Source organism: Polyodon spathula, chromosome 2 (assembly GCF_017654505.1).
Source record: "Polyodon spathula isolate WHYD16114869_AA chromosome 2, ASM1765450v1, whole genome shotgun sequence".
NCBI classification, from domain to species: Eukaryota; Metazoa; Chordata; class Actinopteri; order Acipenseriformes; family Polyodontidae; genus Polyodon; species Polyodon spathula.
The window spans coordinates 100549313-100566257 of record NC_054535.1 but is presented as its reverse complement, the minus strand read 5'-3'; the positions used below and the strand labels follow the sequence as shown (position 1 = coordinate 100566257).

At 35.7% G+C, this 16945-nt stretch overlaps 1 protein-coding gene across 2 annotated transcripts in view; it reads right to left on the bottom strand.

The window, feature by feature from the left end:
- Positions 1–16945, bottom strand: part of LOC121305331 (ceramide transfer protein) — a 53765-nt gene that overhangs the window by 23242 nt on the left and 13578 nt on the right. For both annotated transcript variants that reach the window (XM_041236942.1, XM_041236948.1), the window contains exon 3: positions 12693–12809. In XM_041236942.1, coding sequence (XP_041092876.1) covers positions 12693–12809 — 117 coding nt within the window. The remainder of the gene's footprint in view (positions 1–12692; positions 12810–16945) is intronic.

Sequence of the window (16945 nt, the reverse complement as noted above, 5' to 3'; positions counted from 1 at the left end):
CATCTCCAACGATTGAATATTCATTCATCTGCTTAATACTGTAATCTTGCAGTTAGACATTCATTCACGTTAAGCCTAAAGAAAACGCTTCTTTGTACATTTTCACAAAGATCTGAACTTGCTTACTTTAAAGAGATTTGATTTTCACCTACACTGAATTTTCTATAATGTCTATATAAGAAAACCATAAACTGTGTTAACAGGACCTTTGTGGTTTAAGAACAAGGGCTCAAGTTAAACCAACACAGTAACCTTCTGAATGTGGTTAGTTTCAGTAGTCAATCACAGTACAGCAATCGTATGCAATGATAATTCTTTAGCAAATGTAGAAGACCTGTGCCTGTATGTGAACCCCAAGTCTGGGTGTGTGCTCCCACTTAAAGAAAACCTTTTTTCGTCCTTTGCTATAAAATTCACTTTTAGGTAACTTTCAGACACAAACAAGGCAGTATTACTGTCGTTACACCCTACATAAGAAATCAAAGACAGGAGATACTGTTAGGGCCTCTACAGGTGCATGCTACTATTTTAACCATCTGCAATATAATTACTTTTTTTAACAGATTGGAACTCACAGGTACAGAACAATATATCACTATGCATTCGAAAAAACATACATCTCTTAGTAATATCTTTTAGAAATGCTACGTGTGAATCAAAACAAAAGCATTTTGCATACAAACAATTTGATTGTAATCTAAGTTTTCCCTCACAAGAGGGCGACAGAGAAAAGAAAGTCTGCCTAAAAGAGACATTAAACCAAAAGGTTACTATTGGTCAAAACTGAGATTATCTAGATCTTTCCTTCTGGCTTTCAGCTACATAAAAGCACAGCTAGACTATATTTACTGTGTCATAGATCATTCTCCCTGAGGTTAAGCTTATTTTAAGATACATTTTTTCAGAAATATAAAATCATGACACAAACCCTTTATTTAAAAATAAATAAATGAATCCCAACTTTCAGATTATTTTTAACATTGCATTAATTTCTTACATCTACTGTAAAAAATATTCTTAAGAATAATGATCTGAATAAACAACTGTACAGTAGAATATTGTCACAGACGGTTCTGGCACGTCCATTTTGTGCTATAAGTCATTAGATCCTTTTGCACGGAAGGCCTTGGTTGCAAGGGAGTGTGGTTCTTTGATGGACCCTGATTCAGTTAAAATGTGTTTGCCCACTGACGATGGGAATGAGAATGACTTATTAGATATGGATTGGATGTTATATAATTAAATGCATTGCTAATAGTAATACTGTAGGATTCTGTATCTTGTATCATTTTTGATTAAGTATGTGTAAGGTCTGAAAAAGAGAGCTCCTGGTATCAAAAGGTTAGGACAACCAGCTGAAAGTTCCAAACCTCCCTTATCAGGCAAAAGCATCTTTTTAAATTAGACTCAGAGCCTCAGAACATTGTGATCCAGAGAGAGTAGAAACTCAAACTCTATGGAACAGAGTTAATATGCACTGGCTTGAGGTCACGCTAACCAAAAAACATCTCTGAAATGAGCTTGTAACCTTGTAACCTGTAACCTTGGCAAAAGCGGGCATCTCATTTAATTAGCTTGAAAATGAAGCCATAATTTTTAAAGAACTAAATACAGAGGATAGGTATTGCAAATTAGCAAAAAGAAAAAAGTAACGCTTTCTAGACAGAACAAACATTTTAAAGAAAAAAGCGATGTTATACCTATTTGATTGTGTTGCAACTAAGCATAGAGGTTTTAAATAAAAACAAGTATTCTGCTCTAATAATAGTGACAAAACTCTCAAGAGAAATAATGTTTTAAGATAATGGAAACAGAATTCTTAAACTAACATGTTTTTGCTTGTTTAAGGCTCTACTGTAATACAAATAGACTGTAAAAGCAGGAGTGAGCATTTAATTTAATCAATTTAAGGATTAGTTCAGTTTCTGTCTTCAACTAAACAAAAAGTCTTTATACATTACACTATCAATTAAACTAAATAATATACATGTTTAGTTTATATACAGGTTTTACTGCAATAAAAAAGGAACTGTTAAGTTTGAAATAAGAGAATATACTGCAGACTGTACTTAATAACTTCAAAATTGAAGGAAAATAATTCTAACCTTGTCCTTACCTGCCTGTAGTAAAAGCAGTGTTGGAGATGTCTAATTGTTTTGAAGCTGGAATTTTTTTGTTGTCAGCGAATTGAAAAAGCCAAGGTCCTTTCTATAATGAGCGATCGATAATATTAATGAATAAAATACCGTTTGATACCAGAATAAGGGAGTATATGGGGTAATGTCAGTTCTCTTCATTATATTATAGAAATTAATGAAAGCTTGTCAGATGAAGCGAGCATTTAATTTAAATTAGAAAAGTTGTTCTTATTGGAAAATGTAGCGACTTTAATTGGGATGATATTTGAGAGCCAAAAATGACTTCATGCGGTGAATTTGGAAAAGTGCTTACAGTGGAGTTTCATATTAATTAAAACACTAGCCTTGGCAAGTAAACTGGGTGTGTGAAACCTGCTTGTGCAGGTGAATTTTTAGAAACAGACGAGGTCTTAGTCCAAGCATGGTACAAGTCAATATAGTTCGTTCTACTACATTTAAATACACCACAGCAAATCATATTTTCATTAGCACAATCTGAGAGCTAAATTTAGTAAATGCCGTTTTTTTTTTGTTTTGTTTACCGCAATCAAGTAAGCTGCAGTACACAGTCCCAAGTATTTCTGTGTGTTCTGCTTTCACATTTTTTTTTAAAAGGGTCAGTTTGAGAAATAAACTTTGTTTTCCCAGCAACAGCTGACCCTGCCTCAGAACAAAACTCACACAATCTACATACTGTTTTACATAATGGTAACGGTACTCTTAGATTACTGTGCCTGCTTCTTTGGTTGATTGTCAGCTCATCCTCTAACTATGGAATCTTGTGCAATTAAATCATACTTAAAACTCCTGACGGTAAACAATGTAACTAAATCTATTATATCTTGGATGCAAGACGTAACAGACGAAAAAAACCCTTTGTGTCGACTCAAAACTTTCTGCTGGTGTTAACATACGTTTACGAGCATTTTTATTTGATCAAATTGTTAACAAAGAGTGTGAAGGTCAAGTCAAAAAATTTTGTGCACTATGCATTTATATTATATATATATATATATATATATATATATATATATATATATATATATATATATATATAGAGAGAGAGAGAGAGAGAGAGAGAGAGAGATATATATATATATATGTGTGTGTGTATATATATATATATATGTATATATATATATATATATACACACACACACACACACACAGATAGAGAGAGAGAACGACGTAATGTGGCATTTGTAAATATTGACATTTGCTTTTAAAGGGAGATGCAGAATTTTTGTGCCTAACTCCTAATTAACAGTTGTTCAATTTTTTTTGTTGTTGTATTTGTAACCATTTTATTGCAGTCTGGAGCCGTGCACCACAATTAGGGCTTCTGTTTTTGGGGTTTTATTAATTGTATTTTTCTGCACTTATTTTGACCTATTTTCGAGTTCTATGTAATCGTTTTTTTTCAGGGCTTTAATTTTTTATATACTCTATGAAAATAGTGTTTTCAGTTACTTTCCAAAATGCTTGAGTGTTTTTTTGTTGGGATTTTATTGGTCAAAATATGTATAGTAGTAACTCAACAGTACTTGCACACTTAAGTTGTACCTTCTTTCCTTTTCTGTCTTCCACAACGAAATCCCTATGGCCACGGGCACATTCTTATGGGGTTTTTGTGTGTACGTATTTTTTGTATATTTCGCCACAATTATGTTTTAAATCCTTTGTATATTACCACAACTGTCAAGGCAGATTGATGATCAGATTTAATTGGGACTCCTGATGTATTCAATGGAGGGAAAAATCTTACATAAGCCCAGAGCAAGACCCCATTCAATACCACTGAACTTGATCTTGCAAGCTGACATGGTCCATGCTCTGAGGGTCTCTGAAAAACTATGCTGTTTGGTTGTATTCAGAAGTCTCTGCCTTTTGAAGACAGTTCTTATTTTTCATATACCCTACACTACACTTTCATATACTGGAAGGTAAGCACATATTTGAATTTATATCTCGTTTATATTGGATGTATTACTATAAGGTATAGAAATTATGTTTTAGTCTTGAGAGTGATATTGTTGTAGGATTTAGCATTGAGCGCTTTAGTTTTTTGCATAGCTAGCCTAAGGGCTAAGCATATGATAACCATATTTGTATTACTATATTGAAGTATTAATGCTGTTAAACCTGTAAAGGCACTGAAAATGCCCAGACTGCCTATTAGCAGGGATCCAAAGTGACTTGCAACCACACGATCCATTATTAAGCATTTAATAAATCGAATACTGTACTGCTCGAGTATTGATCAGTACTGATTTTAATAAATCGAGTACTGATACTGCTCTGATTCGTTAAAACTTCAAATTAAATGAGTCTGTGATTTTCTTGATTATTAAAAAGTTGTCTGGACATAAAGCATGCCCAGTGCATGAACAAAACCACTTACTGGAGTTCAAAACATCTCGTCCTCCTTAAAACATCCCCCCTAAGAGTATGCTCAGAGCATATGTGTGTGTGTATGTATGTATGCATATATACATACATACATACATACATACATACATACATACATACATACACACACAGTGCCTATAAAAAGTCTACACCCCCTTTCAAAATGTTCACATTTTGTTGCCTTATAGCCTGGAATTAAAATGCATTAAAAAAAAAAAAAATCATTTATCTACACATTCTACCCCACAACTTCCAAGTGAAAAAAATATTCTTAAAATTAAAAAATTAATTAAAAATAAAATCTGATATAGCTTGGTTGAATAAGTGTCCACCCCCCTTGTAATAGCAATCCTAAATTAGCTCAGGTGTAATCAGTCGTCTTCAAAATCACACACCAAGTTAAATGGCCTCCACCTGTGTTAAATTGTAGTGATTCACATGACTTCAGGATAAATTCATCAGTTACTGTAGGTTCTCTCTGCTGGGTAGTGCATTTCAAAGCAAAGACTCAACCATTAGCATCAGAACACTTTCAAAAGAACTCCAGGACAAAGTTGTTGAAAGGCACAGATCAGGGGATGGGTATAAAAAAAAAATATCAAAGGCCTTGAACATCCCTTGGAGCACGGTCAAGATGATTATCAAGAAGTGGAAGGTGTGTGGCACCACCAAGACCCTGCCTAGATCAGGCTGTCCCTCCAAACTGGATGACCGAGCAAGAATGAGACTGATCAGAGAGGCTACCAAGAGGCCAGTGCCAACTTTGCAAGAGTTGCAGGCTTTTTTGGCCAAGACTGGTCAAAGTGTGCATGTGACAACACTATTCCAAGCACTCCACAAATCTGGCCTGTATGGTAGGGTGGCAAGAAGGAAGCCATTACTCAAGAAAGCCCACCTTGAATCCCATTTGAAGTATGCGAAAGAAAAACACTCAGGAGTTTCTGTAGCCTTGTGGCAAAAAGTTTTTTGGTCTGACGAAACTAAAATGGAACTTTTTGGCCTAAATGCAAAGCGTTATGTTTGGCGCAAACCCAACACAGCGCATCACCCAAAGAACACCGTCCCTACTGTGAAGCATGGTGGTGGGAGTATCATGGTATGGGGATGTTTCTCATCGGTAGGGTCTGGGGCACTTGTCAGGATAGAAGGGAAAAAGCAAAGTACAGAGAAGTCCTTGAAGAAAACCTGCTGCCCTCCGCAAGAAAGCTGAAACTGGGACAGAAGTTCACCTTTCAGCATGTTATGTGGATGTTTCTCATTGGCAAGGACTGGGTCACTTGTCAGGATAGAAGGGAAAATGAATGGAGCAAAGTACAGAGAGGACCTTGAGAAAAACCTGCTGCCCTCTGCAAGAAAGCTGAAACTGGAACGGAAGTTCACCTTTCAGCATGACAACGACCCAAAGCACACAGCCAAAGCTACACTGGAAAGTAAATGTCCTTGAGTGATCCAGTCAGAGCCCTAACCTAAATCCAATTAAAAATTTGTGGCATAACTTGAAGATCGCTGTCCATCAACACTCCCCAAGGAACTTGACAGAGCTTGAACAGATTTGTAAACAAGAATGGTCAAATATTGCCAAATCTAGGTGTGCAAAGTTGGTAGAGACCCATCCCAACAGACTCACAGCTGTAATTGCAATATATAAATACATAAAAAGAATTGCAATGTGCAATTCTAACAATATGAATTTTAAAAAGTGAACAGACAGTTATGTATTCTTAAAGTGATCAAAGCAAGGTGCATTTGTTTTCTCATTTATTTTTAATGTTTTTTTAAATTCTGATTTACCATATCCTTACCCTCGAAGAGGTCAAAAAATACTTTGATTTCCAAAATCCTTACTTAAGAAGGTGAATGTCAGTTGCTTCAGTGGCCTTGGTTACACAGCAGTGATACCAAGGCCATGGCACATTAAGGTCTACATTATCACTGCATGCCCTTGAGTATTTGAGTTGGCACACTTCCTTGTCTGTAATGGTTGGGCTTGATCCAATCAGAATTGTTTTGCTTTTCTTGTAAGACCAACTTGAAGTCCTATATAGATATACAGTACCAACTGTACCTGGTTGACAAGCAGGTGGCACTGCTAAAAACCTCTGGAAAGCAGCACCAATACTGTACTACATATATGTTTGACTATTGGGACTTGCATTAAGGCACTGTTTAATGTGAAGTCTTGCACTTTAACCTCTTGACTCCAATATTTACAGAACCTGTGTCCCATTTTAACTGTCAGAACCAAATAACTTTGGAGAGTGGTAACCCCATGATAATGAAATAGTTTTGTTATCTTCTACATGCTGTACATATACTGTACGGTATATATACACATTTACATATAAATGTAATGCAGGGTGCTCACTTCTGGATCGCACTTTTGAAAAAGGGGGTGGGTGGTACATAGACATAGTTAGAATCACCCTTTTTTTTTTTTAACATAAGTGGAAGTACAGAGGATGGTTTCTTAAAATAAGAAACACCCAGCAGGAAGTCACCTCATGTGACTCGGAGCAGAACAATGTTGTAGACAGATGCATCCCTACTCTCATACAGTATTGGATCGAGAAAACGTGTGTTCGCAAATTGGCAGTGGGCTTGCATTTACAACTATGTGTTGGCATGGACGGGAATAGGAGAGGTATTTCAGGAATGTCCCAGCTCCCACTTACCGTAGAATCTGACTTGTATGAAAGTTCCAGAAGTGCTTACAGTGCAGAGGAGCTGCACTGAGCTTGTACTGTGAGTCAGCAAGCACTCAGAGTCCTTGCCTGTCATGTGACTCAACTCTTTCCAAGCACATATACAGGCAGTGTAATGAGTGATGGGCATTCCACATTTCACCCGTAATCTCACTGGAAAGGAGTTTCTTAACGGTAGGTTAGAAATAAACAGGATTTGTATCACTTGTATGCTGTTTAATACTGTCTTGTAACAAAAGCTGGCAAAGGTAAAGATAAGACAGCCTTGAAAAGTTGACAAGAAACTGTTTGCTAGCTCTGAACAGAACAAAGAGAATCAGAAATTGTCAGACCATGGTTGGCACAACAAACTGAGGAGATTACAAAGCAAGAGCTGGTTAGCACCAGCGAAGACTTGAGGTTTCAACCAGCAAGCTCCTCATCGTATGACCTACACTGCACTCAACTCATTTGTGCATTTAACACAAGAACCAATGGGGACTCAATTATTGCCTATTGAAAAATCTATTTTTTTTTCCAACAAAACTGCATTTAAAAAAATCAGCTAATCCTTTGGACTGATGCATTTACAAAGCTCATGTCCATTATTACATCATTTCTGATTGCCTGACAGCGCCATGTTAAGAAATAATGATGAATGTTAAGCAAATGTGGCAACAGGGAATTACAAATGGTTTAATGCAGCAGAAGAAGTCCCTTAAGACATCTCATTTTCTCAATTACTGTAATGCTGTGGAAATGATGCATTGAAAAAAAATGCAATTCCCCTTTACTGACCAAAGAAAAAATAAAAACAAATAAATACATCTCAACATACATTTTTGTGTATATGCACTGTTTGTTAATATAAAAACAGAAAGGGGCCATTCCTTCTAGAGGCTTGACATCTTTTTTTTTTTTTTAATAATCTGTTTATTTGTTTTATAGTTATAGAAAACACAACAAGTAATGAGAGTACAGTACAGTAGGACTCCCACCTTCTTGCTATTACTGCATCTTGTAAAGCGCTTTGTGATGGTGGTCACAATAAGGATTGATTGAGATTGAAGATGATAAAGATTAATTGATTTTGTCCACCGTACACAGGTCCTGGTGGACAAAGAAAATCTCTCCCTTTTAAAAGCTCCGGTAATTATTATTAAAAGGCAAAAATCTTTTAATGTTTCTGATATTCAATTCTAATGGAGAAGTCACACTCTGGGAGTAATAATTATCATTACAACTTAAACATTTGCACTTGTGCCAAGAATGAATTACAGTAAAGTACATGGCTGAATCACTCATGAGAAACTACACAGACTATTATCAGCGGTCCCAATGCTCACACATTGCAGTGCTTTACAGTAAACTTCCCTTCATGTCTTATTGTGTGCTGATTAATAGTACTTCATTTCCGATCGGATCAAGTGTCTGCAGGAAAGCTTACTGTATGTGCTAGCTAAGCAACGAATGAGGCACTCAATCGTAACATGCATGTGAGTAAGGGCCCGGACGATCCTGTGGAAAAACACTGTCAACATATTACTGCATGAACCTTCCACACAACACTGTATCAATTAGTGGCATTTATATATATTTGCTCAAAGAGCCAACTTCAACGTTTCAGTATGTTTAACATACCTTTGTCAAGGGAAAGTGCGTTTGAAAACAAACATTGGCGGTACTTGTAGGTTTTTTGATGCCATGGTAACCACACATTTATTTTTCTTCAAATCTAATGTCTTTGTGATGTTATTCACTATGTAGCTAATGATGTAATGATCTACTGTTCCTTCCTATCCTCTCCTTCATATATTATTAGTTTATTACATTTTATGCAAAATATACCATATACAAGGTTGATATCCTTACAGGATGGATTTTCTAATAGTGAGTATTTATTTTCTTTATTCAAGAGTTCACGTTTATCTTTACCAATATATTTGCACACTTTACATGAGCTTTTACAGCTTGCGATGTCCCTCAATGTATCTTATGGCCCCCTTTATGTAACCTGTGGACTAAAAAGTCAGCTAAACTTGAATACGTTCCAAAAGCTACGACCCTTGCATTCGGAAATATTCGTTTCATTTTTATGAAGTAAATGCTTCCAAACTATTTTTGAAATGTTGGGTAATAATTTAGAATATGTGATTATTAATGGTACTCTCTTAACCCTCTCTTCCCTTTTCTTAGAATCAAGTATTTAATTCCTATTGAGCTTGTCAATATTCTCTCACAATTTGTTCTTTATATCCTCTTTTCTTAAGATTTATTTTTAATTCCTCTGTTTTTTGTAGTAATTTTCATCAGAACAGATTTTTTTGTTATCTTACACCCAGTCATTCCTTCTTCAAATTATAATATATATATATATACACACACACACACACACACACACACACACACACACACACACACAGTCAAAAGTTTGAGTACACGTGCTGGAAACTAGGTTTTTTTCATAATTGACAATGTTTTACGTCGTATACTTTTCTGTAAATACTTGAAAATGAAAACACATGTTACAATATACAAAACAAATAGATTGAGATGTCCTTCACTTTCCTTCTTCGCCAGATAGTTCTTGCACAACTTTGAGGTGTGTTTCGGGTCATTATCTTGCTGAAGAATGAAGGACTGCCCAACTAGCTGTAATCCTGATGGAATGGCATGCCTCTGAAGTATGCTGTGATAGCTATGCTGGTTGAGCTTGCCATGGACTTGGTAAAGATCACCAACTCTGCCACCAGCAAAGCAACCCCAGACCATGACACTGCCTCCTCCATGCTTGACAGTGGGAACCACACATGCAGAACTCACGCGCTCACCCTCTCTGCGTCTTACAAATACTCGGCAGTTGTACCCAAATATTTCAAATTTTGACTCATTGGTCCACAAGACCGACTTCCACTCCTCAAAATTCCAGTTTCTGTGTTTTTTGGCCCAGGCAAGTCTCTTCCTCTTATTCTGCACTCTTAACAATGGTTTCTTAGCAGCAATTCTTCCAGTTAGGCCAGCTTCACGCAATCTCCTCTGAACAGTTGATGTTGAAACATCTGTACTTCTAGTAACATTTAGCTGAGCTTGTATTTCAGGAGCAATTAATCGCCAGTTTCACAGACTTGTGACTCGAATGAACTTGTTCTCTGATTCTGAGGTCACCCTTGGCCTGCCTGACCTTGTTCGGTCCTCATGAGTGCCAGTTTCTTCACATTGTTTGATGGTCTTGGGCACAGCAATTACAGACACTTGCAAAGTTCTTGCGATTTGTCTTAAAGATTGACCTTCATTTCTTAAAGTAGTTACAGACTGTCTTTTTTCTTTTCTTAACTGAGCGTATTTTGCCATTTTCTGCTCCCGTACATTAAGGAATGACAAACTTGTGCCTATGCTACCTATATTTATAGTAATCATGGACCCTCACCTGTTAACAATAATTGGTGACATTAGGTTAATTAGGTAACGTGCTAGTTAACTCGGAGAACATCTAACAAAGACACTTTTATACTTAGGCCAGTGTTCTAACACCATGTTATACACATTTCAGACTTTTAAATGACTTGGGCTTCAGACTGAAATCCCCTTGCTTTGGGTGACCATTTCATTGAAATTGACAAGATTTACATTTTCATTTAAAAATTACATTTTTGAATGCAATTCACTTATTATCAACTTATATAAGTACATGTATCATATAATGAAATATTAAGTGTTTATACAGTTAAAAGCATAGATAATCATGAAAAACCTTGTTTCAAGCAGGTGTACTCAAACTTTTGACTGGTACTGTATATGTGTATATAACTAAATCTAGATTATTGTAGTATGAAGTGAAATACAAACACACACACACAAAGATATCGTGGCTCCAAGTTAGCTGGTGACACTTGTCCTACCGGATCGGTTTTCAAAATATTTCAGTGCAACTAATTTACAGTGGTGGCATGGAAGAATAACGTACATTTCAAATAATGTACAAAACACACTAACCAGCCATGGTAGTTAAGAGATAAAGAGCCTGGATCTGTTCTTGTTATTATTATTTTTAAAAAACATTTTTTATAATTATAAAACTAGCTTTGTACCAACAGATACAGTAGTACATTCTCAAGACATTTGGATATCCAATAACCAAGGTGGTCCAAGTGTGTTCTGAATCTTTTATATACTGTAGTCCAGAGGTCAAAGCAATGCAGCAGAGAAATTATGCATTTTTATTGGAAAACGCTGGTCACTGAGCTTGATTGCAAAATTCACAGATAACAGCTGCATCAATCTCAAAGCGTGTAATCTGTATCGTTGGAATTACTAGAGTATAATGTGAACATGAAACGGTTATTATTAGCTGGCAAGTCTGTCACACATTAATAGACAAATGGGGAAAAATAGTTCAAGCAGCGCTGGTTGAAACTTGCTTGTTTTACTGCAATCAGATTATTATTTTGAAGATACTGTAATGTTCTGTTTAAAGCAAGCTATTATTTCTTGGTTACAGTAATCAACCTGCATTACAAAAAAAAAAATAATGTGACAAAGGGAAATTAAACCCCTTAAGTAAATTGAGAGAGTATTTGCTCAATAAGCTCTTAACGACATGTTCACAGCAGATGACAGCTAATGCTGTATGCCTCCATCATATTTATCAATGTGTTCATTTCACTTTCTACATAAAAGAAGTAATTACACAATTAACAGTGACATTTTATGGCGCACAGTTGCACACCCTAAAACAAAGTGCATCAATTAAAAAAATAAAAAATAAATAAATAGGTTCAGATGCCCTTACACCTTTTGATGTTTGTCTTATCCCAATACAAGTTAATATTCTTATCTCTATGTATCTTGTATTTTCATGTGCTGACTGCGCTACTGTAGTGTAAGGGGCGCAGGCTTCTGATTTATGAAATAAACCTTTGTTTAGCCATCTGACCAGTCACTACACTGAGAATAGCAAAGAATGGTGGGCAACAATTCCTCTGCTAAACAGAGGACAGTCATATCTGCTCCTCAGTTATTAAGTATTTTAGAAAGAGGTTGAGTACATTAAATTAAGCAATCTGTGGAACAAATGGCTACCCTGGTATGGTCACCAGAAGCTAAACTCATTATTTTGGATTATTACAAAGTACATGTGTTTAGTTCAACTGATATGTTTAATTTATTTTTATCAGATGGTTGGACAGTTCCTTTGTAAGCTCGATTAGACTGGGAAAGCTCCAGAGACTAAGCCATTAATGTTTAGATCATATGACGAATCACAAGTCAAACAAACACCCCAGATGACTTTTGATTCATCTGAAAATATTTAAAAAGGGAAAGGAGTGTTTCACAATAGAGTAAAGTAAATAACATCCCAAGATCTTGAACAGATGAAATCAATCACTAATATATTTCAGATTACCTATTCTGTTTACCCAATTGTAAATAGGCTATCACTGTACATAAATACATAAAAACATACCTTGTGTTGTTCTATAGAGTCTATCCATTGGTGCCTGTGCTCTGGATCTTGAGCACGTAGGTACCAAACACTGTCATTGACAGCGATATCAATCCGACACTCATCAAACTCATGGGGCTGTAAGAAAACAAAAAAACAGTATGATTAATAATAATAATTAAAGTACATATTTGTTTTTGTAAATACATATTTGTTTTTGTAAATTCATGACTGCATTCGTGGCAGTATACATCATATCCTCTAGTTTACATAAATAAATGAACTTACATCAAGTGTGTTGTAAATCAGTGTGCGTTTATCCAAGTTGATAACTTACAGATAAAGCGCCTACCCTCTACTCATGACAGCTTTACCCTCTTTCAAGCAATCATTATTACTACAGAGCTTTACTAATAATTAGCCTTGGCACTATATTTAATTACCCTAAAATACATAGGCTACATTAAGGTCCACATCATCTCCACAACATAAAAACACTGAACTCAACACATTCCATTTCGATTTCAAGAACAAACTACAATTGTAACCCATCTCCTCCACGCAGATTCAAAATCACTAGCAGACTCTCGGGATCCCTACTTCCTACAAAACTCCAGAAATTATTTGTGGAAAGGTTTTTTCATGTTAACAAGTAGTAGATATATGTTCTTTAGTAAGGTGAGGCCCCTGTCTTGAATGCATTACACTTCTATAACACTAAGGGATGGACCCACACCCAGGGATTGCAAATGGGCTAAGTGGCCAGGGAGGATCAATTATTTTTTAGATGGAACAGTTCTTTAAAATAGTATTAGCCTCCTCTAAGCTTTCATTTCTATTTCAACCACAGCCTTTAGAAATAGAACATTTTACCTCCTTCTTATTATTACACAAACTGTACAGTATATTACAGTAGTTGCACAATAACAATCTTTATTTCGTCTCGCCATCACAGATTTCAATGCTGGACTGTGTTTTACATTCCATGAGCTTTATTGCTATCCTGAACACAACTTTTTTGGTTTATTAGCAATTCACATTCTATATTTAATCTTTCAATATGAAACAATCAAAAAAGTAAAAAAATAGCACACTTTATTTGGGGAAAAAATACAATAATTTACAAGTATCCAGGTACTGTAGAAGCAGGCCATCAAACATTCTAGAATAGACTGAAGAAAATAAAACTACTGTGTAGCCCTCTGTAAACCCTGAAAGGAACACTAACTGTCTTTACAAAGAGACACATGTTTTCAGAGCACAGGCAATGAAAGATTTTTAGCCCCGAAGCAAATTAGAGACGATCCACCTATGAGAGGTCAAGCTGTTTAAATCATTTTTAAAAGAGAGAGAACCCTCTAAAGGAGGAATAATGCTGTTTTACTCCATGTGCTTTTGTGAGCAATAATACATCAACACAGACAAATGGCACCACTGGGTAAAAGCACCCTCAGATCAATATTTGATTAAATACTCACTCAATTAAATACACTTACTGGATTAATCAAAACATGTAAAATGGGTATTTGAAGACAGCACAGGTGGTCCTTGCAGATGATTTAATAGTGGAAAAATTTGGTGAGGTGGGAGTGATCACTAGAGCAGGTTTCCAAAGAAACTTTTTGCCTTAGGAGCCACACACCATTCTTTTACGAGCTGAAATGATTTCACTTGACCAAAGACCAAATTACAAAAGTCAATATTTAACAAAATACCTGCAGTCTCCAATTGTGCTCTGAAAAGAACTAAACAAAAAAGTGAGGTGCCTGCATGCACACCCACAGAAAACTGGAAAATATCAAACTATCTCTGTGATTTGTTTTATTTGACATTTAGCCACAAAGGCTAGAATTGGTTAAAACTAAGTTGAACAGTACTGTTTAACCTTGACTGAAAAACAATGCAACGACAGTTTCATTGACCAATGGTAAAAATACAAGCAGTACAGTGCATGTGTTAACAGCAGGGCACAGTAACAGCCCCTAACTTACATGCAACACAAATAAAAATATATACAGTGAGACAGAGAAGCAGCTGAGGCTGCCTAAATCCACAGAAGAACTGTGGTTAGTTCTACAAGATGTTTGGGCCAACCTACCTGCCGAGTTCCTTCAAAAACTGTGTGCAAGTGTACCTAGAAGAATTGATGCTGTTTTGAAGGCAAAGGGCGGTCGCACCAAATATGGATTTGATTTAGATTTTTCTTCTGTTCACTCACTTTGCATTTTGTTAATTGATAAATATAATCTGTTAACATGTCTATTTTTGAAAGCATTCTTACTTTACAGCATTTTTTCACACCTGCCTAAAACTTTTGCACAGTACTGTGTGTGTGTGTGTGTGTGTGTGTGTGTGTATATATATATATATATATATATATATATATATATATATATATAAAACTAAATCTAGATATATATAACTAAATCTAGATTATTGTAGTATGAAGTGAAATACAAACACACACACAAAGATATCATAACTCCAAGTTAGCTGGTGGCACTTGTCCACCAGATCGGTTTTCAAAATATTTCAGTGCCACTAATTTACAGTATTTAAAGTATGTTCAATTTGGTTTTGTTATAATTCACACATTTTTAGAATGCTTGACTAACCAAGTATTAATTGACCGTACAGTATCTATATGCCGCTCAAAAACAGTTAATGACAACAGATCTTGTGCAGAAGCTTTTCAAGACTGCTGAGTATGGCATTCCAACTGTTTTTTAGTCATTAATCATTAATCCCAAAAGACAAAAATGAAATGAGATAAGAAAATGTATTTTTAAAAACATGCACAGTATTACTTCAGTTCAATAAGGCAGCCTAGCGGCATGGATATTTAATGCTTCAATGCAGATTTAACTAGCTGTTGTTTCAACGTCAATAGAGGCATTCACAATAAAACATACAGTAATCCTTCAAATTTAAGGATGCACTTTTTGAACCATTTTTTGCCTCTCAAAAATAGCCTGTGTCTTAAATTCGGGTGCAGTGTAGGGCTGCGTGTATTAAAATCACCAACAAAAGACATCACTGCAGGAATACACAAGCAGCAACGTGACAAACTGCCGAGAAAAGACAAACCAAAACAGTACTGCCTGATCTCGAATTAACTATGGCATCCAGGCAGCCATTTTCAAACAAGCGTCATTAGCATCATGAGGAATTCAAAGAGTAGCTTTTACAATTTCTGCGTTCCTAACAAACAATACCAACTTAGACACGTCATAAATGCTGATCAGACCACTGTATTTTCTGACATGCCAAGCAATACTACAGCTGACAAATTGGGAGAACAGGTATGAGTAATCTCCATATGCATATGTTATGTTCTGACAGTGCAGTCAATGCTGTGTTGGTTGTTGGTTTACTGGTTGCTGGTGCTTGCTATTGTTGGGATGCGTGATGCCACAAGTGAGTGAGTGAGCAAGTAAGTAGTGTGTGTACGACAGAGGCGCCATCTTAAGTATTATACAGTACACAAGTACCGTGATTAATCTACAATAACACTGTTTTGTGTCAGTTTTATACGATACAACAGCATAATTGAGGCTGCATCTTTGTAAATGCATATTTGAGGTTTTATTTTTTCCTCAAACTGAGGGTGGTAAATGCGAAAGTGTATTACAGTAAATCGAAGGAATACGACATTTACTTGATCTTATTATCAGTACACCACAGGAAGTTCCCTGAATAATTTCTTCTTTTTATTTTTGTCTTTAGGACCAGAATTAAAACAGACTTGCATTACTAGAAAATAATATATAGTTGTATTTATTTATTTTAATAGTCCCTGTCCCTAATACAGCAAAGTATAGAACACAAAACTGAGATTATTTTTGGTACTGTAACCATAAAACAGTGTCTCTTGCATACAGGGCATCATACTGAACAATGATGTACACTACAAAAAAAAAAAAAAAAAACACCCACTTCCACATTTGGCTTTCTTTTAAGTTTACTGTTAAAACAACAGTTTATACAATAAGGAAAACCCTAAGATATTGTACAACTGCAATAACTGAAAATGGTCAGAACGTATAAAAACTTTTAGTTACAGGATGAGCGCAATCATATGCATAACTTAGTTTGCAAAAAGCTTAAAAAAAAAAATTTAAAATAAAAAACACTGAAAAAGACAGTTGACTTCCCCCCACTCTACTTTGTTGGATAATGCCGAGAAGGGCAAACAAGTGCTCAGAGCACCTTTAAATCCACAGCTCTGTGTGCAGAATGGATTTTTTTTCCCCTTTTGCTTGTCACTTCGTCAT